General features: G+C 41.9%; 2 protein-coding genes and 1 long non-coding RNA gene across 3 annotated transcripts in view; 1 reads left to right on the top strand and 2 right to left on the bottom strand.

Annotated features, from left to right (window-relative positions):
• LOC132510109 (zinc finger protein 211-like) overlaps nt 1–6,959 on the top strand; it is a 39,579-nt gene extending 32,620 nt beyond the window's left edge. Inside the window, exon 4 of the transcript XR_009537235.1 lies at nt 6,252–6,959. The gene's annotated coding sequence lies outside the window, so the exon portion shown is untranslated. The remainder of the gene's footprint in view (nt 1–6,251) is intronic.
• An 11,106-nt stretch (nt 6,960–18,065) lies between these two features.
• LOC132510107 (zinc finger protein 551-like) overlaps nt 18,066–26,139 on the bottom strand; it is a 39,556-nt gene continuing 31,482 nt past the window's right edge. The window contains 1 exon segment of the mRNA XM_060131890.1: nt 18,066–20,489. Coding sequence (XP_059987873.1) covers nt 19,754–20,489 — 736 coding nt within the window. The 3' untranslated portion in view covers nt 18,066–19,753.
• Nucleotides 21,141–24,313, bottom strand: LOC132510115 (uncharacterized). Its single transcript, XR_009537238.1, has 3 exons — nt 24,184–24,313; nt 22,530–22,651; nt 21,141–21,153 (listed from the first exon to the last, which is right to left on the bottom strand). It is a non-coding gene; the product is annotated as an uncharacterized LOC132510115 (long non-coding RNA).

A 26,139-nucleotide genomic window follows, 5' to 3' on the forward strand; every position in this document is an offset into this window, starting at 1 on the left:
AGCTCCGGAAGGGCAGGGACTATATAAACGTGGCTGCCAAATGGCGCCCGACAACCGACGCCAAAGTCAGCGGGACGGATTCGGATCCCGGACCGACGAGGGCACCCCGCCGGCCCCCCGGGGTGCTGGACCTAGTCCGGACCTACCTCGGAGCGCATCTCTCAGCCCGGGACCGTCACTCGGGCTGCCCAGAATGGCACCAGCGAGTTCCCAGGAGGACTTAGAAAAATTCTGCAGCAGGCAGTGTACACCGAAAACCATACAAAGATTCATGGAGAACAACGGGTGAAATTTTTTTTTTCTTTTTTTGGCTGAGCCGTGTGGCTTTGCGATCTTAGTTCCCGGATCAGGGGGATGAACCCGCGTCCTTGGCAGTAAAAGTGCCGAGTCCTAATCACAGGACTGCCAGGGACTGCCCGAATATTTTAATTCTATCATTTTGAGCAGAGGTCTTTCTAAAGCAAAAAAAAAAAAAAGCTCAGAAGACATGAAGGAAATAATTTATAACTTGACCACATAGAAGTTTAAACAAAATCTGTCTCTGCATTGACCATAACAAAGTTCAAAGACAAAAAATGGATGTGGGGAACACTGGTGCTAATGTACATGGAGTGATAAGAATACTGATTTCATCATTACTTACCATAAAAAACAGGGGAGGATTAATAGCCTTTTACTAAATAAACTTCCAGCATATCTGTACAATGCAACAGTATGAAAGAGAGAGACTGTGTGTGTTTGAAGTGAGGTTAATGTTGATGGTGAACTGTTCCATGAAATTTTTGTTTTAAGGTGTAGAATTTCCTTTGGTTTGGTTTTTTGTGTGTGTGTGTTTTAAGTACATGTATTTCTATTTTAAAAGATAGATGGACAGGCAAAGGAACTAGAACCGTTACAGCAATTTCAAAATCCAAGAATAAAGTTGCCCATAATTTAAAGCTTATTTATAGGGCTGATAGAGACCATGTGATGTTTGCAGTTAGACACGTTGATCAATGGAACATAACAGAGATTCAAACAAATATGCCTAAGCCCAAGTGATTTTTGGCAAATGTGCAAAAGCAATTCACTGGAGAAAAAATGGCTTCTCTATGATATGGGCAATCGGGCATCCACAACAAAACACAAAAGCAAACATGCAAGCAAACAAAAAAACCTTAACCTAAACACCTTAACTTCACACCTCCTACAAACAAATTCAAAATGGATCACTCACGTTAATGTAAAATTTAACACTAGAACACACTTCAGAGGAAAATATTCCAAGAAAACAAAATGGGTATCTAGGGTCGGGCAAAGAGATTTTAAAATCTGACACCAGAAGTGTGATCCATAAAAAGAAATAGAGACATTGGAAGTTTTCAAAATTAAAAACCTAGGCTGTGAAACACCTGAAGAGGATGAAAGGACCAAGGACTGAAGCAGGGAGAAAACGTAAGCAAACCACACATCAGATATGAATATGAAAGAACTCTCAAAACTATTATCTTTTTAAAAAATATCCCAATACAAAATAGACAAAACACAGAACAGGCATTTCACCCAAGAGGAAGAGATATGATTGGACGGCAAATAAGCATGTAAAAAGATATGAGGCATTTCCTGGGAATGCAAGTGAAAATCATAGGGAGATACCTGGACACATCCATCAGAACGCCTTAAACAACATACAGAATGGTAATAAAATGCTGATGAGGTCGAGGAGAAACCCAGTCATTCACCCATCACTGGTGGTAATGTAAAATAGTACAGTCACTGTGGAAAACACTGTGGTGTCTTCCAAACACACAAATAACAAAAAACAAAAAGCTTTGCAAGTACTGTACAATCCAGAAACTCAACCCCCAGTCAAATAAAAATAGACTGTCGAGTAAAGGTTTGACTCAGCAGGTCTAGAATGTTCAGAACCAGCACATTCCAAAGAAACGTCGGGCCTTGCCTGGCTCCTGGGAAGCCCTTGGAATGCCTGATGAATGTCCTTATTTAGTTGGGGACTTGGATAGTTGAGGCTAACAGTGTGATTTATGGCAGGGGCCTTGGGCCACGCGTTATCAGTTTGAACTCCAGGAAGTCAGCTTTTTGGGGTCCTGTGAGTCCTTCTAGGGAGCAAAGCATCAAATCGGAGGGTGGTCTGGAGGACCCCACCTATTCCCCCGCCGGACAACACTTATGTTCACGAAAAATCCTAGACTTGAATGGTCTCAGCCCCTCTGTTCATCAGAGCCCCAAACTGGAAACAACACGGATTCCTTCAAGGAGTGACTGGTTACAGAAATGGTTGGTGGCAGAGGTAGTCGTGGAAATAGAAGTGTTTGGATGTACATAGTGAAGGAAGAATGGACAGGACTGGACAATGTGTTGTCTATGACATGGGGACATACAGGATGAGGAAACGCTTCTGGAGTTTGGAAAAGACTCACTACGGGAACAGTGGTACAATCCATTCAGACAGGGGGAAGTCTGGGACGTGGCCAGGGTAAAGAAGAAGCAGAACAAGATTTTAGGGTTGGACCACTTTTAATATGTCATTTCTGTGAGGTATCCAAGTCAGAAAACCAACTAGGTGGTTGTATATCTAATTCTGGAAAGAGTTGAAATATGGGGTTTATAAGCATAGAGTTCTTAATGCCTTAGAAATGGACTAGACCACTCAGAGGTTATTTATTCTTTTAATCATATCGGTAATAGACTGTAGGGCCCAGCGTGGAGCAACAGATGTGCTTCAAGTTAACACCCATGCAGAGGAGCCTATGCTGGTAAACAGTGCTGTGGAGGAGCATCAAGGAAGGTAGTAGTGAAATGAGAAACCTCTGGTTGTCAGGAGCCAGAGATAACAGCATTCCAAGAAACCAAGATAAGTGAGCCACTTACCTGAACTGCTTTGAAGGAAACCAGGACATGTCACCCCAAAATATCACCCACTGTTTGACACATCAATTATTTTGAATTCCAGGCACTTATGACACAGCAGATGCAGGAAGGATGCTCTGACACTACTTTTTCTTCCTGAGAGCAGGAGATCAAACTCCCATGTGAAAGGTACCCTCCCTGTACCAGGAGGAAGACATTCTTAATCACCAGAGACAGGAAATGTGAGTGGGAGAATTGGGGACTGAGCAGTTTGTACCAACAAAACCTGACTAATCTCATGCCTACCTTCCTAGTTCACTTCTTCACTGTAAACTACCCACAGCCCAGACCCCTTTGTCTTGTCAATTCTTCACAAATTGATCCTTTGTCTAAAAGATATAAAAGCTTCCTGTTCTTGTCACATCTTTGGATCTTCGATCTCTCATGAAATCTCCCATGTACACGTAAACATTTAATAAAATGTGTGTGCTCTTCTTCTATTAATCTGTCTTTTGTCAGTTTCAACCTTAGGCCCAGTCAGAGACCCTAAAAAGAGGGAAGAGGAGAATTTTCCCTTCCCTACAGCTGTTAGAATGTCCAGTAAGGTGGTAAATGGAAAGTGAGCATTAGATGTTCACCAGAGAAGTCACTGGTGTCCATGGCAAAAGAGAGCAGTATTTGGAGCCATCTGGTGGGAAACTGTATACAGTGAAATAAAGAGCAGATGTCAGGTGAAGATATTGAAAGGTTATATGTTAAACAGGCAAGTATTCACAAAAGTTCAACTCTTTATTGTTTTTTGTTTGTTTTTTTAAAGAGCAGTTTGGGTTCAGAGCAAAACTGGAGTACAGTTTATTCCAATATGCCCCCTCCTCTGCCATCGCTGATTCCCACCACCCCCACAAATAAGAGAGAGTGACCTCAGAGTCTTCCCCTTCTCTACTATCCTATCAACATTCCACATCAGTGTGTTGACTCTACATGCATTAGGGTTCACTCTTGATGTACATTTTGTGGGTTTTGACCAATCTGTCTCACCATTATAGTATCATAGAGAATAGCTTCCATCTTAAAAATCCTGTGCTCCCCCTATTCACCCCCACCCCCAACCGCCGATCCCCTACAACGCCTCGCAACACACTGATCTCTCTACCCTCTCCAAACTTTTGCCTTTTCTGTAATGTCATACATAGTTGGAACCATAAGGTATGTAACCTCTTCAGATTGCCTTCTTTCAGTGAGTAATATGCATTTAAGGTTCCCCTTCTCTCGCCTCACAGTTCCATAGCTCGCTCACTTCTTTTTAGCACCAAATAATTCCTTTGCATGAATGTACCCATCTGTGTCCATTCAACTCCTGAGTGACATCTCGGTTGCCTCCCAGTCCTGGTAGCTATGAAAAAAGCCACCGTTAATGTCCACATGCAGGTTTCTGCTGTTTTGGCGGCGGCGGGGGTGTGCATATATATATATATTTTTAAGTGTCTGTAGCTCAAAACAAGACTAGTTCCTCCTACATTTATGTCTTTTACCTCATGTTTGGCTTTTGACAGAAAGAGGGACATTTCTGAAACGATGGGGCTGGGGAGGCTGAAGTATAAGATGGGTGCAGGCCCATGCATATTCCTTTCTTATGTGGTGGGAAGATCACCCTTGCTATTTGAGATCTAATTTCTCCGTGAACGATCAGGGAAGATACCAGGCGTAAAAAGGGAAAGTGAAACTTAGAAAGGCATGGAGAAGATTAGTTATAGATGCCGGGGTCTCCAGCACATGAACCTAAGATTTCTGGATGTGTACGTCAGATTTGGTGTGTAGGACTTTGAATTTACAGTGCTATCATCTAGCCACTGTTGGCTGTCACACACCACCTCGTCACCACTAGAAAGAAGAAGGAAGATGGATAAACATGATTGAACCCCACAAATGGCACCACTGAATCAAGACGGGTGCTCTCTTTGGGCAAATTGTGACTCTAAGTTGTGATCCCAGGGTTTTTTATTTTACTTTCTCTTTTGTTTTTGGGCCGTGCAGCTTGTGGGATCTTAGTTCCCCAACCACTGATTGAACCTAGGCCCTCTGCAGTGAAAGCACCAAGTCATAACCACTGGACCGCCAGGGAATTCACCCCCCCCCAGGGTTGTTTTAAAGACTAAACTAATATGAGTTTACACAAGGAGGATGTGAATGTACTTAATGTCACTTATAAATAACAAAATGATAAATTTTATGTGATACATATTTTTAACCACAATTCAAAACAGAACACCCTCTCCCTGACTCAGACTAAGGGAGTTCCTGGGTCTATCAGAGTCATTGGCAGTGTGGAAAACCAGGGGTCAGCAAATAGAAATATTTTCTTCCTCTTGAGGTGAATAAAAATTGTAAAAGACAGTAGTTATACGTGCTGTAATTCAAAAAGAAAAGGTAGGGGTTAATTTTAGCATCTAAAAGCATACACTGTCCACCTTTCAAACTATTTACACTACAAATTATGTGTAATTTCTTGGGTCAATCAGTGCTTGGAAACTTGCAGAGTAACTGAGCCTGTTGCCAAATCTTTTGTTGGTGTCCATGTCTGCAGACTGTGTGTGACCCAAATGAGGTTAAGATTGGGGTGGATGGGAGAAGAATTTTGGAGTTTATGTCCATATTTAGTATGTGTAAGAGAGGAAAATGATGTTCCCTCTAGAACCTTCTGAGTTTTTGGCTGTAACAAAAAGACGGGTCAAGAAGAGAAAAACAGGGGCTTCCCTGGTGGCGCAGTGGTTAAGAATCCACCTGGCAATGCAGGGGACACGGGTTCGAGCCCTGGCCCGGGAAGATTCCCACATGCCGTGGAGCAACTAAGCCCGTACGCCACACCTACGGAAGCTGAGCTGTAGAGCCCGCAAGCCACAACTACTGAGCCCACGTGCCACAACTACTGAAGCCTGCATGCCCAGAGCTTGTGCTACATAACAAGAGAAGCCACAACAATGAGAAGCCTGCACACTGCAATGAAGAGTAGTCCCCACTCACCGCAACTAGAGAAAGCCCTCGCACAGCAACGAAGACCCAACACAGCCATAACTAACTAACTAACTAAATAAATTTATAAAAAATAAGAGAAAAACAAGCAATTTATGAATGAGTGCAGTGGACACCCTGTGGGAGAAACCTAAACTAGAAGTAACTCAAAATGGAGGCTCAGAACTCCAGCTTTTATAGCAACTTCAACAAAGAACAATAAAGTCATAGAGAAATGACAAGAGAGAGGAAAGCAGTTTTAGGCTTCCACAGGGGGCAAACTGTGGGAAGGGAAATATATGGAGGGAAACTAATGGAGTAAACTATTGTTTGTGGATTCCTCTGGTGCCAACTCTGGGTTGATAAGAATGTCTTCTTTCCCTCTTCTCTAGGGAAGATAACATCCACGTGGGAGTTCTATGTCCTGCTTTAAGGAAGAAAAAGAGTCAGAGTGTCCTTGCGCCTGCTGTTTCTTAAGTGCCTTGAACTCAAAATAATCAATGTAAGGACTTCCCTGGCAGTCCAGTGGTTAAGACTCCTCGCTTCCACTGCAGGGGGTGCGGGTTCGATCTCTGGTCAGGGAATTAAGATTCCACATGCCACGCTGCATGGCCAAAAATATATTAAAAAAGAAAAAAATCAATGTGCCAAATTGGGGTGACATATTTTGGTTCACCCCCTTCTCAGGGATAACTGTTCTCTCGTCACGATATAAAAATATAACGTGTTCACTGATATGTGTCTGGGCCTTACGGCCTGGTCTAACGGCTCCACAGTGAGCATCTTCTACAGGCACAAGAGGCAAGTATGATATATTCACAGCACCCAGCACTGCCCCAGATTCTCCCGAGACCAGAGCCACCCAAACCATCCTGATCCTGATGTGCACCTTTGTCACTTTCTACTTGCTTTCCTGCATCTTGGTTCTTTGCATGGTGCTATTTGATAATCCAAGGTTATGTCTGATAAATACTGTTACATTTGTGGAGACATGTTTCCCCAATGTTTTCCCTTTGTGCTCATCAATAACAACAACTCTGTCTCCAGGCTCTATTTCCTCTGCTGGGGCAAAAGGTAATTTTCTCTAAATTTGTCACAAGACCAGATGGTTTCTGTTCTTTACAAAATATTCATATGTCCATTCATCCATTAGGTAAGGCTAAGCCTCTACTATAGGCCAAGTACTATTAGGTAATTCAATTACCTAAATTAGACCAGTAGCTCCAGCCCTCACAGGGATTGCAATATATTTCAATGATCTTAGGACACACATTTTTCTTCCTTCTAACAGCTCTAAAATTGGGAGGTATCATATACTGAATAGCATCTTATACTTGTGGCTGAGCAGTTGTGATATCGAGTTCATAGGCTTCATCCTAGTCTTAGTGCTTCAACTGAGTGTGGCAAATCACAGCAGAAGTTGCCAAATCCTTCAGAATGTAAGCAATTTGAAAGTAACAAAGGACTCCATGACTGACTTCTGTATCATATAAAACTATCATTAAGGCACCTTATCACAGCACTTTTCTTTCTGAAATGTCTATAAAATAATGGTCTGTTTTACACTTGGTGGTACCTTAGCTTTGGTTTAAAAAAAAAAAAGATAGTTCAGCCAGGACACAGTCTTTAAGCATACATCTATACAAATTATTACACAACTTAAATTACTGTAAATGCTGGGAGATCAAGTTTAGGTGATTATGACAAAATACAACTACTGGACTTGACCTAGTCTGAAGGCTCAAGAAAAGATACCTTGAGAATGTATTTCTGTGTATGAAAAAAATATTCTGCAATAATTTACTATATGTTAAGTTTTGGGAAGAATATTCCAGTGAGAGAGAAAAGTGCCTGTGAAGGGTTGGTGCTGGGAAGCTGTGTGAACACTCAGGAAAGACAGAAGGGGCTGAGACACAATAAAGGATACTTCATGTCCAGACTCTGAACTAAGGAGACAGAATAATTTGTAGAGGGACTTCCCTGGTGGTACAGTGGTTAGGACTCTGCACTTCCAGTGCAGGGGGCACGGGTTCAATCCTTGGTTGGGGAACTAAGGTCCCGTATGCTGTGCGGCACGACCAAAAAACAAACAAGCAAAAAGAAATAATAGTTTGTGGAAATAATAACTTAGCTGACCCATAAATCCAATGTACGCAACTTATAAATTCGAAATCATTAGAAATTAAATCCTAGGTCTTATTAAACTACAGTACTGTGATGACATTTTTTTACATGGTGATAAAATCAGCAAGAAGATGTAATTCCATTTCACAAATAAAATTATTCAATCAATTTAATTTGTTCAAAAAGCCAAATTGATAAGGACATTATACAAATTTTAAAAACACATAATTTGTAAACATCTACATACACAAATCAAATGTCTAAAGCCTCTTGAAAGCAAATCTCTGAGGCTCTCCTTCTTCTTCTTATCTAGTAATCTAAAAGTCAAGGCCATTATTCAAAATCACAGTTCAACAATTTTTCCTTCAAAAACACCTTTCACCAAGATTTTATGTAGCAATATAAAGAGTGGAACCACACAACACTGTAAACTAACTGTACTTCAATAAAGGATAAATAAATAAATAAAAAGAAAGAGCCAAACCTCTGTAAAGCATTAGAAGATTAATGGTTATCTTTCTTTCATCCTATGTTAGGACAATTTTTTTTCAAGATATTATCAATAAGTACTTTTCACAAGTTTTTTTATTTACATTTATTTATTTATCATTTTTTTGGCTGCGTTGGGTCTTCGTTGTGCACAGGGTTCCTCTAGTTGCAGTGAGCAGGGGCTACTCTTCCTTGTGGTGCACGGGCTTCTCATTGTGGTGGCTTCTCTTGTTGCAGAGCATGGGCTTTAGGTGCACAGACTTCAGTAGTTGTGGTGGGCTCAGTAGTTGTGGTTCGCGGGCTCTAGAGCGCAGGCTCAGTAGTTGTGTCACATGGGCTTAGTTGCTCCATGGCATGTGGTATCTTCCCAGACCAGGGCTTGAACCCATGTCTCCTGCATTGGCAGGCAGATTCTTAACCACTGTGCCACGAGGGAAGTCCCATTGTTTCCTTTTTAAATGAGTTTTGTTAATCTCCAAATCTATTTCATTCAGGTCTAGCAGACTTTTTTCAAACCATGTTTTGCAACTCTTGGCTCAATCAAAAGATGGAGTGACTAATCCGTGGAACTGTGTATGCACAGGAGAAAAATGAATGATTTAACAGACTTTTCTTTTCCCATCTGGAATCTGAGAAGTCTGACAATGTCAGAAATTTGAACACAACCAGGCTGAACATCCATTATCCAGGAATGTGTCTCCTTCACAAGGAAGTTGCAAACTCAAGGGACACTGAGGTATTTCACCCAACTAAGAATACTGTAGAGGGAAGCAAAAGAATGGAAGAGAGGGCTACAAACAGGACAAAGAGGGACAGGGTTTAGGCGGATTCCCTAGTGAGGAAGTTTTAAGCTTATAAAGCCATGGTTCCCTAAGTGGGCACTGTAATACTTTTAATTTTCAAGACAAAAAAGAGATAAAAATCTGATTAACCAATGGCCCTCTCTCTATATACTTCGTATGAAGGGATTCCAAATGCCATTTGGACTCTGACTGCCTCCCTGAATTTTTAGCGAAGGGTATCTTGTTAGGCAGATCCATGTCTATTACACTGTGTTTCAATCCACAACTATTACACTGTAATGTCAATTACACTGTTTCCCCATGTGTGAAATACAAATTAAATATGAGGCTTAGTTCTTCCTGTTGAAAATGGGGAGATTCTCCCTTGTCTTCTGTCAGAGCATTTAGCTTAGAGAACTTCTAAGCACTTCCTTATCTCTTTAAAATGCATCCACTTGAATACTAGATAGGACTTTTGTCAGTTGGGCTTTTTTGTTTTTCAGATTCATGACCCAGAATAGTCTTTCTTAAGAACCTAGGAGCCATTTCTTTAAAATGGAAACATCTTTAGACCCAGCTTCTTGAAATGCAAACAGCAAGGGAGCTAGCTCACCTATCTCCCGGTACCCGAGGGAGGGTAGGAGCCTAACCTCGGTGGGTTCCTTGTTCCAATTTGAAAAAACTTCCCAAAGTAGTTTGTCTTTCCTCTAGATAAAGCCAATTTGCTAACACAGATGGTCACCCCAATTACCAGGTATAGTTAGGATAAACTATCTGTGACAAATGATGCTGTCAACCAGAAAATATTGAGGCAAAATCAAGCAGAAGCGTTTATTTGGGTCAAAGAATTGCAACTCAGGATACACAGATTCCGGTAGCAACCCAAATAGTGTCCTACTAGGGAGTGAAAGTCGGGTTTTTAAAGACAAAAAGCGGAATGTCTACATAATTCAAAGTATTTTGATTACTGCTGGCAGCAGAAAGCTAGTCTTGGCTAAGCATGTTTGGTTGCTAAAGGTGTCACTAAGCAAAAATGTTACTGGAGCAAGGTACTTTTGCAGAGTTCTTGAAACACTTGTGGTTTGGCCCATTCCAGTTCACCTGGTGAGGACGTGCGTAAGACCCACTTCTTTAATGGCCTCTCAGCTCCATTTAAAAACCCCTTGACATAAGCGACTCCATTTTATTTCATCTTTCACAATGCTGTCAAGTCCTGTTACTTGAAGACTAGTTATATTTATCTTGAAAACATGTAAATAATGGGTTCTATATGCTTGTCTATATAAGGGAGTGAGGCTTTTTTGGTTATTTTTCTGTCTTTGCAATTTCTTAGCAGATGGCTTTGGATGCACATCACATCCTGCTTTAATACTAACCCAATAATGTGGTATAGTGAGAAATTTAATTGGCCTTTGTCCCCAGATCCTGGCAGAGCTTCTAAAACCCTTGGAATTTCCTGAGTGACAGGAATATCTTTTGTCACTCATAACAGGCCACTTCTGTTGTTGTAGTTGCAGCATGTGGGCTCTCTAGGTGTGGCTTGCATGCTCAAGTAGTTTTGGCATGTGGGCTTAGTTGCCCCACAGCATGTGGGAATCTTAGTTCCCTGACCAGGAATTGAACCCGTGTCCCCTGCATTGGAAGGCAGATTCTTTTTTTTTTTTAATTTATTTTTGGCTGCATTGGGTCTTTTTTGCTGCATGCAGGCTTTCTCTAGATGTGGCGAGTGGGGGCTACTCTTCATTGCTGTGCATGGGCTTCTCATTGCAGTGGCTTCTCTTGCTGCAGAGCAAGGGCTCTAGGGCACGCAGGCTCAGTAGTTGTGGTGCACAGGCTTGGTTGCTCCGCGGCATGTGGGATCTTCCTGGACCAGTGCTCGAACCCATGTCCCCTGCATTGGCAGGCGGATTCATAACCACTGCACCACCAGAGAAGCCCAGAAGGCGGATTCTTAACTACTGGACCACCAGGGAAGTCCCAAGTGGTCCCTTTTGAGCACAACTGAATTTATGCTTCAAGAGGTGATTTAGGTTGGGGGTCCTAAATAGCCCCACCCACTGACCTCCAGGAAGGGAGTGTGAGGAGAGAGCTGGAGTTTAAAGCTCTATACAAACTCTTGAACAAGATTTAAGGAGCTTCCAAGTCTCTAAACGTACTGGGAGGGTGACAGACTTCAGTTCCATGAGGACAGACACTCTTGTACTCCAGACCCTTCCAGAACTCGTCCTATATAATTCTTCATCTGCCTATTAAATTTAAGTACATGTTTCCCTGAGTTCTGTGAGCTGCTCTAGCAAAATAATCAAACTCCAGGAGGGGGTCATGGGAATTTCTGATTTATAGCCAGTCGCTCAGAAGCAGAGGTAACAACCTGGACTTTTGAAAGATATCTGAAGTGGAGGAAGACTTGTGGGATTGAGTCCTTCACCTGTGGGATCTCATGCTACCTCCAGGGAGATAATGTCAGAATTGATTGTTTGGTGAGGTTAGAAAACACACACTGCAAACAATGTACATGTTTTCTGTCTCTACCACCTTTTTGGACAGGATCTGTGGGTTGGGAGATTTTGTTTTTATTTCCCCAACAGTCACCATCACAATCTAACTGCTGGGATGAAATCTCAATCACTCATCTCATCAATATCTTGTGTACAGGAAATACGAGGAAAGGGTGATCATTAAACAGTATCAGAGATTCAACAAACCACACCTAGAAAATGACAAATAACTCAGCAACATCAACAAATAATAAGAATAAAAAAGGTAGATGGAACTTATAGGTGAAGAGACTTATGAGACAGCTTCTGAAAGCCATAATACATTTTGGATCCTAACTGTGATTACTCTGACTTAGGAAGCACAAAACTTTTGAGATAATTGAGCAGTGATAACATATTTATCATATTTTAAAATATTTTTTGTGTGGTAGCTATTGGGGTTATGAAATAGCCCTCACATTAAAAAAAATGCATTCTCAAGAAGTTATGCATTAAATGATGTAATGTCTGAGATCATAAATTAAATAATCCACTAGTGTATGTGAAGATGGACAAAACAAGAATGGCCATTAAATGATAAATAATGGTGGAAGATTGAGGAAGCCTTCATTTGGTGTCATGATATAGTTTTTCCCATTTCTGTATATATTTGAAAATAGCTGTAACAAAAGATAGAATGTGTCTTAGTTTGTTCTGGCTGTTATAACAAAATATCACTGCCTGGATGTTTTATAAACAATAGATAATTATTTCTCACAGTACTGGAGACTGGAAGTCAGAGATCAAGGTGCTTAACATGGTCAGGTGAGGGTCCTCTTCAATGTTGCTGATTTTTTGCTCTGTCCTCACAAGGTGTAAGGGGTTAGGGATCTCTCTGGGGCCTCTATTATGAGCCACTAATCCATTCATGAGGGGTCCACTCTCATGATTTAAGCACCTCCAAAAAGCCCAGCCTCCCAATACCATCACCTATGTGGCTTAGGATTTCAACATATGAATTTGAAGGGAACACAAACATTCAGATCATAGCAGTGCCAGTGTATCAGAAATTTAATCCGTTCAGAAGGATGTAATAAAAAGGGCAGGAAGGTACCTCTGGTTTCCAGTCAAGGATATAAAAATCTGGCATTTGCCACTCCATCCTAACAAGCAAACGCCTAAACAGACTGAAAAAATAAACAACTCTTCTTAGATTCCTAAATGAAGTGTGGTCACAGGGCAAACCACTGTCCCCAAATTGGAGAGATTGAAAGGGTAACACAGAGAATCACAAGTTACTGAAGCAGAAACCCACAAGCTGAAATCACGGTGGTAACCAATGCCAGGACAGGGAAACCTGAACTGTAATTGACAAATTCCTCTCAGTGGGGACAAATCTGAGAGAGAAGAACTCCAGGGGAGCCCAGTCATGGGGAAGAAAACCCACACTTCTGTTGAGTTTTATCTCCTAGAGTTCTACCTGTTTCTCGCAGTGAATATCCGAGAAAAATCCTGTCATGCTTCCAGCAGGGAGAAAGGAAAAGGAACCATTTTCAAATATGCCAAAGCATTCTGTTCTTTATGCAAAGTCTGCTCCAGGAGAAAATTTTAAAGCAGAGCCTTAGGTTTTATCAGAGCCTAAATGCCTGGGGGGAAGGAAAATACCCAACTCGAGCCCACTCTAGCCATCCTGTTTCCACCTAAGTTAGAGGAGAGACTGAAAAGGCACATGTGAAGTTTACAGTCCAGTAGGAGAACCTCACTAAAACACTGGGACCTACATTATGTGTCAAGTTCAAATATTTTTTTTACAGAAAACTTAAAACCACAAACAAAACATCCAAAGTTTGGAAATTTTTAAGAAAACATTTCTAAAGACCTAATAGGTTAAAGAGGAAGTTATAATGCAAAAAGAAAAAGAAATATTGAGTCCTAATCATAGGACTATAGAACACTTCCCCTCTCCCCACACCTTAAAATCACTTAAAAGACCTATTTACAGCAGTTCCTTTTACTGAGCACATCATACTTAGCTATCAAGAGAAAACTTTAAGGCATAATAAAAATGTTTTTAAAAGTTTGAAGAGAAAAAAGAAAAAGAAAGTTTGAAGAGACAGAGCAAGTATCAGAACCAAACTCAGACAAGTCAGAGATGTGGACTTATGAGACCAGGAATTCAAAACAATTATGATTAATATGCTTAGTGCTCTATTGGATAAAGTAGACAGCATGCAAGAACAGACATGCAATGTAAACTGAGATGGAAATTCTAAAACAGAACCAAAGAGAAATGCTAGTGAGCAAAAATTCTGTAGCAAAAATGAGGAATGCTTTTGATGAGCTTAATTCGTAGACTGGACACAGCTAAGAAAAGAATCTGACCTGAGGATATCACAATAGAAACCCCCAAAACGGGGAGGGGTGAGGATTGAAAAACAAAACAGAATACTCAAGAACTGTTAGACAACTACAAAAGCTATAAATTATGAGTAACAGGAATAACAGAAAAAGAAAAAGATAAAAAGAAAGCAACAGAAGAAATTGAATCAGTAATTAACAACCTCCCCAAACAGAGTACACCATACTGAAATGGGTTCACTGGTGTATTCTAGTGAACATTTAAGGAAGAAATTATACCAATTCTCTACTACCTGTTTCAGAGGCTAGAAGCAGAGGGAATAATTCCTAACTCATTTTCAGAGACTAGCATTACCCTAATACCAAAACAAAAGACATTACAAGAAAATTTCAGACCAATATTGCTCATGAACATTGATGCAAAAATCCTCAACAATGAACTACCACTACACATCTATTAGAATCCAAAATCTAGAACACTGAAAACACCAAATGCTGGTGAGGATGTGTAACAACAGAAACTCTCATTCATTGCTGGTGAGAATAGTGCAGACACTTTGGAAGAGACATTGGCAGTTTCCTAGAAAACAAACATACTCTTATCAGCAATTGTGCTCCTTGGTATGTACCCAAAGGAGTCAAAAACTTATGTTCACACAAAAACCTGTACATAATTGTTTATAGTAGCTTTATTCATATTGCCAAAACTTGGAAACAACCAAGATGTCTCCTTCAGTAGGTGAATGTATAAATGGTGGCATATCCAGACAATGGAATATCATTCAGTTTTAAAAAAGAAATGTACTATCAGGCCATAAGAAGACATGGAGGAACCTTAAGTGCATGTTACTAAGTGAAAACAGCCAATCTGAAAAAGCTATATACCGTATGATTCCAACTACATGGCATTCTGGAAAAGGCAAAACTATGGAGATAGTAAAAAAAGATCAGTGGTTCCCAGGTAATGTGGGGACAAAGCAGGGATCAATACACAGAATAGAGGAATTTTAGGGCAGTGAATCTACTCTGTGTGACACTATAGTGATGCAACATATCATTATAAATTTGTTCAAACTCAGAACATACACCACCAGCAGTAAATCCTAATATGAACTATATAGACTCTGGGTGACAAAAATGTATCAATGTAGGTTCATCGATTATAAGATTATAACAAAAGTACCACTCTGGTAGGGGATGGTGATAACGAAGGAGGTGATGAATGTGTAGGGGCAGGGCACCTTCCTCTTAATTTTGTTATGAACTTAAAACTGCTCTTAAAAAATAAAGTCTTTAAGTAAAAAAATTAAAAATGTAAATATGAAACAAAACAAAACATTGGACCAAAGTGTTACTAAACTTGGGTTTACTTCCAATCCTGCTACTAACTAGCTGTGCAAGTCACTCACTTCCACTTCCTGGGCCCTAATTTACTTATCTGCAAAAGAAGAAAAATGGGTCTCATGACATCTAAGGTTTTTTCCTGTTCTAAATTTCTATGGATAATGCTAATTGTTTCTTTCTATTTTAAAGTTACAAATACCCTAAAAACCTATGTAGGGGCTTCCCTGGTGGTGCAGTGGTTGAGAGTCTGCCTGCTGATGCAGGGGACACGGGGTTGTGCCCCAGTCCAGAAAGATCCCACATGCCGTGGAGCGGCTGGGCCCGTGAGCCATGGCCATTGAGCCTGCTCGTCTGGAGCCTGTGCTCCGCAACGGGAGAGGCCACAACAGTTAGAGGCCCACGTACCACAAAAAAACAAAACAAAACAAAACAAAAACCTATGTAGGATTTTCTATATCAGATCAAATAAAATGGAATATGGCCACACAGACACACATACAAAAGTATCTATGAAAATGAAAACAAAAAGATTAGGGAGTGACAAGTTTTGAAGATTTGTTTTTTAAACAGTTTAGTTCAGACATGATTGACTTAAACTGCTCATATTTAAAATATCCACTTAGAGTATCAAAACTAAAAGTTTCCTCCTGGCCTTTTAAATTTATCCTTCTCACCATATGAAATTACCCTACCTGCACATACTCTACCCTTTGTAATGGCTATTTTCAAATATATCTCAAAATGGAAAAGACTAGTAAGAAGCAATGATTCTGTCATTATTATTTCATGGTTGTTCTTATTCTCTATATCCCAATGCACTTAGTGGTTTATTTATAATCACAGACATCATGTCAATTCACATATAACCCCTTCAGGATGTGTTTCTAAAATGTAAAGGCCCTTATATAACTCCAATAACTTTATTGCAAAAACTCGAAATACTTAAAAGTATGATAAACTGTTGTAAGTGCTGAATTTTGTCAACTGTATTATTTGATGCAGATTGATTGCAATCTGGATACAAAATTTATCTTTGGCAATAATTAGGTGTGTCTTGCATGTTTTTTAACCTCTATGTACCACTTACCATTTTTTAATTCATATTATTCACTTGATGAAGCTGCTAAGCCATTTGTTCATTAGAATTTGCCACAATCTAAATTTGGTTTATTGAGTCTTTCAAAATGTTTAACATGCTCACTCTTCTTCCATATTTCCTGTACACAAGCTATGCTCAACATCATGAAATATCAGGGAAATGCAACTAAAACCACAGTGACATAATGCTATATATTTACTAAAAAAGTCAAAATTTTAAAAGCTAACCATATCCACTTTAGCAAGAATATGGGAGAACTGGAACTCTCATACACTGCTAATAGGCATACAAAAGGAAACAATCATTTTAGAGGACAATTTGATGTTTCTTAAAAAGTTTTATAGGGCCTTCCCTGGTGGTACAGTTGTTAAGAATCCACCTGCCAATGCAGGGGACACAGGTTTGAGCTCTGGTCTGGGAAGATCCCACATGCTGCAGAGCAACTAAGCCCATGTGCCACAACTACTGGGTCTGCACTCTAAAGCCAGTGAGCCACAACTACTGAGCCCATGTGCTGCAGCTACTGAAGCCCACGTGCCCTAGAGCCTGTGCTCTGCAACAAAGGGAAGCCACCGCAATGAGAAGTCCGCTCACCGCAAGGAAGAGTAGCCCCTACTCGCTGCAACTAGAGAAAGCCCACGCAGCAACGAAGGCCAAATGAAGCCAAAGAAAATAAATAAAATAAATTTTAAAAGTTATATATTACCTACACTATGATTCAGGTATTGCATTTTGATGTGTTAACACAAGAGAAAGGAAATATGTCAATATGAAGAACTGTATCCAATTTCTGTACCACTTTTATTTGCAATAGCCAAAACTGGAAACAATTAGAACATCTAAAAACGGATGAATAAATAAATAAATAGTGCTATAGCAATACAACACACTTTTCAATAACATAAAAAGGATGAACTACTCATGTAAGCACCATGAACTGCAAAATAAATATGCCACATGAGGGCACCCAAGGAAAAAAAAGAAAAGACTATATGATTTCAATCATATAAAATTCTAGAAAATGCAAACTAATTTGTTATAACGAAAAGCAAATCAATGGCTGCTTGGAGGACAAAGAGGTTATTAAAGGATTATTAAAGGTAAGTATGGAGGTGACAGAAACGTTTATTATAATGATTGATGGTTTCATGGATTTATATAGATATCAAAATTTATCAAATTTTATAGTTTAAATATAGATATTTACTGCATATAATTTATACTTATTAAAACTTTAAAAATATGATTCAACTTAAAATTCTGGATTTCCTACTCTAGAAAATCAGTTTTGGCAACCATACTGACTCAATGGGCAGGTTCAGCACTTGCCTCAGAGGCAGCAAAAATAAGTGAGAAATTTTTGAAGTGGAAACAAAGACTATTTCCACTTCATTCAACAGGGATACTGGATGGGTCAAAAATACCATATCACTAGACTAAGATTCTCTCTTCTCTCTATCCTTGTTTTCCTGTTTGCACATCAATGGCCGTAGATGAACAGCCCAGAGAAGCCACAGGAATCCACGTTTTTTTTTTTTGTTTGTTTTGGTATGCGGGCCTCTCACTGCTGTGGCCTCTCCTGTTGCGGAGCACAGGCTCTGGATGCACAGGCCCAGTGGCCATGGCTCACAGGCCCAGCCACTCCGCAGCATGTGGGATCCTCCTGGACTGGGACACGAACCTGCGTCTCCTGCATCAGCAGGCAGACTCCCAACCACTGCGCCACCAGGGAAGCCCCACAAAACGTTTTGATAAGGCCTTCAGCTACACAGGATATACAGTTCTGGACGTCCTGAGAATTTCTGTACCTGCTCATCCTTCACAACCATAGTGACTAAACATCGTGAGTGACCTTTTAAAAGAGGCACATTCTAACCATTATGTTGTAGTCTCCTCCACTCTCTATTAATCCAGTGTTTCTATAAAAATTATCACTTCCCTGGCCCCTTTAATCTTAAAATCATTGATGTTACCCTACAGAATTCAGGACATCAGGGCACATAGCTCTGCTGCAGGACCTGGGGAACAGATTTCCCTCAACAGTGCTGAGCATGATGAAATATTGCCTGTGAACAAGAGAATAAGTTTATGTTGCTCTCAAAAGCACTAAAGGTTGTCACAGCAACCAGAAAAAGCCCCCTCCTCAGTTTGAACTCTGAACAAAACATCATGGCATGCCATCTAAAAATTAACACCACAAAGCCCTGCAGTCTTTCCTTGAAGGTTTTGAGCACCAATGCAACCTAGGCCAAAACTGGAGAGGCATATTCTGTCATCATACTGTCCCTGCCGAGGCACACAGTTTGGGATCCTGACCAGAGCAGTTCATCTCAAGCCAACAAACCCAGTTTACAACAAACCACCCCATACAGTGAACAGAACCCCTAAGATTAATGGTGTCTTAAACAATAAGACCTTTATTATTATACAAACAAGAGCAATGGGAGGCAGACTGTTCCCCAGGCTAGTGACTTGGAGGCTGGAAAATCCCATCACTAGAGTCTCATGAGATCAATAATATTACTGAAAAATGTAGTCCATCTTTTCAAATCACCAATGGAGTCCTCTAGGCCAAAACTGGGTAAGGTCCATGATTTAACTCATAAGGGAGGAAAAAAAACTGGGAAAGACTAAGTGTTCAAGCTACTCATGAATCATCCCGCAAGTGGGAGAGCACTGGGGTTTCCTTCCTAGGTTGGGTGAATGTTGCACACTATGGGCATCTGCCAGGTGGTTAGAGGTGAAATGACTTCTGCTACAGAACTGGCGGTGACATAAATCTGGCAAGGGCCCTGGACAGGTTAAAAAGTGCAATGCAGCTCCCACATACCTGGAATTTAAGTGGATGTTTGGATGTATCTGGTTCAATACAGGCAAATGGCATCTTCATAAGGGATCTCCTCCTGTGTTGTTGCACTGAACAAAGAAATCGTATATACCTGCACATTGAAGGTAGTTCTCCCATTTGAAATCTGTGGTATCCCATGAGGTATGTTCTTCAGCGGAAGGCTTTCTCACACTCACTGAATTTATAAGTTATAAGGCCTTTCTCCACTGTGAATTCTCTGGAGTGTACTGAGGCTAGACTTTGGCCAAAGGATTTTCCCCATCTGCCATACTCATAAGGCTTTGCTCCAATGTGACACTATGGTGTTTTAGGAGTCTGGAGATGAATTTCCCACATTCAAGTGCACATAAAGCCTTTCTCCAATATGAACACTCTAGTGGTCACTGAAGTTGGACCTATGGGTAAAGGATTTCCCACATTCACTGCACTCATCAGGCCTTTAACCAGTGTGAACTCTTCGGTGTTTAATGAGGCTGGAGCTATGGCTAAAGGATTTCCCACATTCGCTGCACTCATAAGGCTTTTCTCCAGTGTGAATTCTCCTGTGTTTAATGAGGCTGGAGTTTTGAGTAAAGGATTTCCCACATTCACTACACTCATAAGGCCTTGATCCAGTGTGAACTCTCTGGTGTTTCAAGAGACTGGAGCTGTAAGTGAAGAATTTCCCACATTCGCTGCACTCATAAGGCCTTTCTCCAGTGTGAACTCTCCGATGTTGCAGAAGTGCAGAGCTTTGGCTAAAAGATTTCCCACATTCGCTGCACTTATAAGGCCTTTCTCCACTATGAACTCTATGGTGTTCAATGAGGCTAGAGTTTTGAGTAAAGGATTTTCCGCATTCACTGCACTCATAGGGCCTTGATCCAGAGTGAACTCTCTGGTGTTTTATAAGACTCGAGTGGTAGGTAAAGAATTTCCCACACTCACTGCACTCATAAGGCCTTTCTCCAGTGTGAACACTCCGGTGTTGAAGGAGTGCAGAGCTTTCACTAAAGGATTTCCCACATTCACTACACTCATATGGCCTTTCCCCAGTATGAATTCTCCGATGTTTAATGAGGTTGGATTTGTTGCTAAATAATTTTCCACATTCATCACACTCATGAGGCCTCGCTCCAGTGTGAACTCTCCGGTGTTGAATGAGGCTAGAGCTTTGCCTAAAGGTTTTCCCACATTCCCCACACTCATAAGGCTTTTCCCCAGTATGAACTCTCCAATGGTCATTGAGGCTGTAGCTTTTGCTAAAAGATTTCCCACATTCGCTGCACATGTAGCATTTTTCTCTAGTGGGGACTCTTTGGTGCTGAAAAAGCATGTGTTTGCAACTAAAGTCTTCAGTACATTCTCCAGAGTTATAATGAGTTTTCCCCCTGTGAAAGGCAACTCCACACTCAGTTCCCCTGTTTGACTTCTCCCTGGTGTATGTGGACTCCCCATGGGAAAGGGACTTCCCTGACACAAAAAATTTGCAGTCTTTCATAAATGAGGCTCTGTCCATGTTGCTTCTGAAGCATTTCTCGCCAATGTTCTGCTTTTGGTGCTGAAGTTTTGCACTGAAATACAACTGCTGCTCCCATGCCCCAATATCGTACAGTTTCTGCCTCTGGTGCTCAGTCAAGTGCAAAATGTCTCCCAAGTCCGGGCCGCATATCTCACAAAAATGGGCCTTTTGGGTGGACACACCTGCCTTGGGAGTACTGACCTGTGACATTCTATTTACAGAAATGCTCTGTTCAGGAGGTGCCTCTTCATCCTCTGCTCCATGCCAACAACCTGAAAGCAAGTAATGCTGGTGAAGTGCACATTGACGTTGGTCAGAGGGGACAGCTACTACAAAAGTGTGTGTAACAAACCTAGGAACCTGTCCATGGGATTGTTTGCAGGAGCAAGGAGTTGGTTCCAGTTGAGGATGGGGCTGCTTAGCACTACTGAGCTATAAAGATCACAGAATGGGAGAGGTCTCATGAGGTGAAGGACACAACCTTGTGGTGGACACAAAAAGAAGAGACAGGGTATGCAATTCCTTCTTCTACAAAGAACTTTGAAAAGGAACTTGTCTGCTGGTGACACATGAACACTGTATAAAAGGGTTGTGCCAAGACCCAAGAAAATACGACTATAGTAGGGCAGCTAGTCTTTAAGAACTGTTTAAGAATGTGTGCACACCTCATGAAACAATACTTAGGGGGACTTCCCTGGTGGTTCAGTGGTAAAGAATTGCCTTTCAATGCAGGGGACCCAGGTTCTATTCCTGGTCGGGGAACTAAGATACCACATGCCACGGAGCAACGAAGCTCACACGCCACAACTACTGAGCTTGCGCGCCTCAATGAGAGAGAGAAAACCCACACGTCACAACTAGAGAGAAACCCATGTGCCGCCACAACTAGAGAGAAGCCCGTGCACCACAACGAAGACCTGACACAGCCAAAAATAAATAAATAAATTTTTTAAAGTTAAAAAAAAAAAGAATACATAGGGGCCAATGCAGAAAGCCCTGCAGTTGGAGTAGTGAGAAAAACGGGTGAGAGAGGACTCCAGAGATGTGAGGTTAACCTCAGGTTGGAAATTAAGAGTAGCAGTGACAATAGAGATGATGAATTGGCCAAGTGTCAAGAAAGGGGAAGGAAGACAGAAATGAAGTGTGGCCACTGGCATCAAAATTCTGGTCAAACACAGTAAGTTTCTGGCATGATTTGAATACGGCATTGTCATCATGCCCTCTATGTGTTACTATGCAGGACCAGGCTCCCTCTGAGTCATCTTGCTTGATTCATATACATACTGTGAACCTCTGTGGGCTCTCCAACCCAATCCCACTCCCTCACTGATCAAATACATGGCACCTTGATGATACAAGAAGCAAGGGATTCGATATCCTATGATAACCATAATGGAAAATAAAGAATTTTTTAAAAAGAATAATAATAAAAAAAGAACTGTTAAGTCAACAGGGAAGATAATGTTGGGCATGCTAAAGGAAGGAGAGGGAAGTGCACAAACCTCAGCCCAACGAACCACAGCACCAACCCAGGGAACTAAGGAAGGAAGCAGTGCCCATGGTCCTGATGTGAGGACAGACTGCTCCTGGGGAAAAAAGGAAGGGCAGAGACTAGTTCAAGGCACAGAGGCAGGTTTGACAGCCTTACCCAAGGAAGTTATAAGTGCCAAGTTCTCCAGCATCACGTTGTGGTACAGGCATCTCTGAGCATCATTAAGGAGATCCCATTCCTCCCAGGAGAAGTACACGGCCACATCCTCAAAGGTCACACTGCCCTGGCAAGATGGAGACAGATGAAACCACAAACAGCCCCTTTCTCAGGGACAACAATCCATGCCCCATGCCCACCCTCCTCCCAAGCTCTCCAACTCAGAGGAGAAACCAGGTCCTGGCACCATTGGTGCCACTGTCTTCAAACGGTCCCATTGATCACTGGAACCAGCCATCAACAAGAGGTATGTTGGCAAGTAGGTATCTAAGCTGTGGACCTGGCATAGAGGAATCCACACACTCATGCCAGGCTATTCCACTGGTGTGGCCAAGGTCACAAAAGTCTCAATACCAGGGCCCTGGGGTCATCAAGCATACTCCCTCTTCAAGTACGCATAATCCTTGAGACTGGATCCCACAGCCCATGCCTATGGTGGTCACCACCTCACTGTCCCACACCCCAGACTTCCAGACCTGTGTATTTAGCTGCTCACTTAATGCCTCCACTTAATGCTCTAGGAAACATCTCAGAAGCTCCTGATATCTCTGGGGAATATTACTCCTACTACCAACTTCCTCATCTCTGTTGATAGAGCTTCTATTCCCACACCTGCTAAAAAGACAAAACAAACAAACAAACAAAAAAACAACCCTAGGAATATCCCTGAGTCCTGTTTTACTCCCTCATGGTTCACATCAGAAAATATAGTTGTCACTTTTAAAAACACACATCCAGAATCCAATCATACCTCCTAAACCATGACTCTGGTCCACTGACTCTCACCTGGATTATGGCAGTAGCCTCCATACCCATCTTCCTTACTCCTTCCTCTAACCCACAGTCTATACTTCATGCAACAGCCAGATGTAGCCAGTTAAGACGTTGGTAATACTACCTCCCTCCTCTGATCGAAACCTCCCATCAATCACCAACTTCTCAGCAGTCATTACAGTCCTAATTACTGTCCCCTGATCTTTATTCCCACCTGAAAGAAAGGGAACTTTTCCTTTCCTGGAAATTCCCAGTTAAGTTTTACCTCAAGCATGTGCTACCAGTTTCTAGAATAACTTTTCACACCTGTTTACAATGGTTGCCAGAAACGGAAACACCTTCACATAACCCTGGCCTTAGGGTTTCTCCAGGGCTTCCAGACCCCAAACTGGGGGCACGGCACTTACGAGTCGCAAGAAACCACAATCCAGAAAACATGTGGGTGGAGGTCAGAGACAGTGAGGGAATGGGGCACCCTCCACTTGGCTGTGTTGTTTCCAAAAAGCGCCTCTGCAGCCGTGGGAAACATGGAAAAAGCCAAGTCTTGAGGAATGAGTCTATGGCGGGGTTCGATGGGCTCAGACCTCCCTATACCCCTTCCTGACCCTGAAGACTGGGACTCAGGGTAGCTATTCAACCTCTGTTCCTCAGTGATCGGTTCTCCTTTTAACAGGTGTCCCTCCGCCTGTCACCCTTGCCCACGCCCCACGACCATCCCGGACACCGCGGCCTGGGCTGCGGGCACGTGAGCAAGCGCCCCGCACTCGGGGCTTTAGTCTGGCGCGGTGAGGGCGGTGAGGGCCGGAGGACGAGCGTTTACCTGAGGCAGGTTCCTCAGCGCCGCCGCCGCCATCGGACTCTGTGGGCGGAGCGGGGCCGGGAGAGGCGGGACGCAGGGACGGCGGACCCTCTCCTGGGCCTGGCACGGGGCCCCCGGGCGGCGTCGCCGAACTTCAGACCCGCCTCTATGCCGCGGAGACAGCCCCTCCTCTCGGACCTTCTCAATTCCGTCACCTCGAGATGGACCCACAATTCCCAAATCTCTCACACTGGTCAAACAAAACCAAGAGTAGCTAACATGGCCGCTGTGAAAAGGAAGCCAGAAGTTCCGCCCTGACATCATGCGGCCTCCTGTCTCTAAGCGTTCATTGGGTAGCGTTCCTGCCGCTCGATACTGAGCATTCTGGGTAATGTAGTCCCAACAGATCCACACACTGAGGAGACTGGACTTCCTGCTAGAAAGGACTAGCTTTGCCAGGAGGGGAGTTGGGAAAAGATATATCCAGGTGAGCTTCACCCCACCTTTAAAGGTATCATGATCCTATTTTTGCCAAATGCTCTCTGCAGCTGATCACCCAAGTGTTTGGAGACATATAATTTCGTACTCGGTGAAGATTGGCATGCTCCCAGAAGCTAAAAATACTATTTCAGGGAATTCCCTGGAGGTCCAGTTGTTAGGACTCTGGCTTTCACTGCTGAGGGCACTGGTTCAATCCCTGGTGGGGAAACTAAAATCCCGCAAGCCGCGGGGCACGGCACGGGGGTGGGGGTGGGGTGGGGTGGGGTGAGGGAGGGTGGGGAAGAGAGATTCAAACAAACAATTTCAGATGCCCCCAAAGGCTACAAAACCAAACGAACATATTTTTTATAGAATCAGACACAAAATGTGTTTGTTAGCGGAAGCTAATAAACATTATCTTATTTCAATTCAAATTCATGCACTCCAAAGCATAAAGTTAGTTTTCCAGTCTATGTACATTTGGTCAGGGGCAAGAGAGAAAATACTCCAGATCGTGTTCTGTCAAGGAAGACAGAGGAAGTATATTGGGCCACCCTCAATCAGGAGTACAAAAATAGATCTAACAGAGCCTCTCCTTGACTAAACTTTAGTCATGCCCCTCTAAGCTTTTTTTCTTTATTTATTTTATTTTATTTTTTATTTTATTAGACCCAGTCTTTGGGCCTTGTCCTCAAGAGCAAGAATTCTGCTAAGTGGGTTTGGCAAGAATTTCCCATCCTAAATGTCTGATAGCCACTGATATCTGATGAAATTTCCTCATCCCTCACCATCACACAGGTAATAACTGATCACACTGACCTACACCTTCTGGAAGAATTGTTTAGGTCAGTTTAGGAAGAATTTCCCTGCTCTCTTAGTAATTTTTTATCCACTGACACCACCGCCCTTCCTCCTTGGCTACAAATCCCAACTTTTTTACAAGCGTCTGAGTAATTTTTCTTTAACAGATCAGTCTGTGGTTTCCAAAGAAAACATCTCTCCTGCCTTTAGAGTCAATTATTCTGTCTAATACATTGAACAACACTTTTAACCATTTAATATCTCTTACTTGATACGCTGACATATATTCAGTTCCTTTTAGGAATCTACCATCAATCTCAAAAAGAGGACAATGAGAAACATGCTACTTTTACTGTACAATGGCTGCAGTGTTCACAGTTGGAGGATGTATACAAAGGGTACTCTTGCCCTGGAGATACTGGGAGTATCTTAAATTTACGATTTCATTGCTGGGAAATGATTATCATTTCTTTTTTGATGCAGGGACTGTTTGCATGAAGAACTGATGTTATCTCAGAAAAATAGTTGTAAAATGCAAATTACAAACAGCTATTCATAATGTCTATGTAGTGATTCAAAGTAGTAGCAGAAATAGTTTTGGTGAAACATCAGTGGATGATGGAAAAAGGTCAGGCCTCAGAGTTTTAGATGTGATGTCTGAGAAGACATAGAATTAAGCTGAGCCTATGACTACAT

Source organism: Lagenorhynchus albirostris, chromosome 19 (assembly GCF_949774975.1).
Source record: "Lagenorhynchus albirostris chromosome 19, mLagAlb1.1, whole genome shotgun sequence".
Classification (NCBI taxonomy): domain Eukaryota; kingdom Metazoa; phylum Chordata; class Mammalia; order Artiodactyla; family Delphinidae; genus Lagenorhynchus; species Lagenorhynchus albirostris.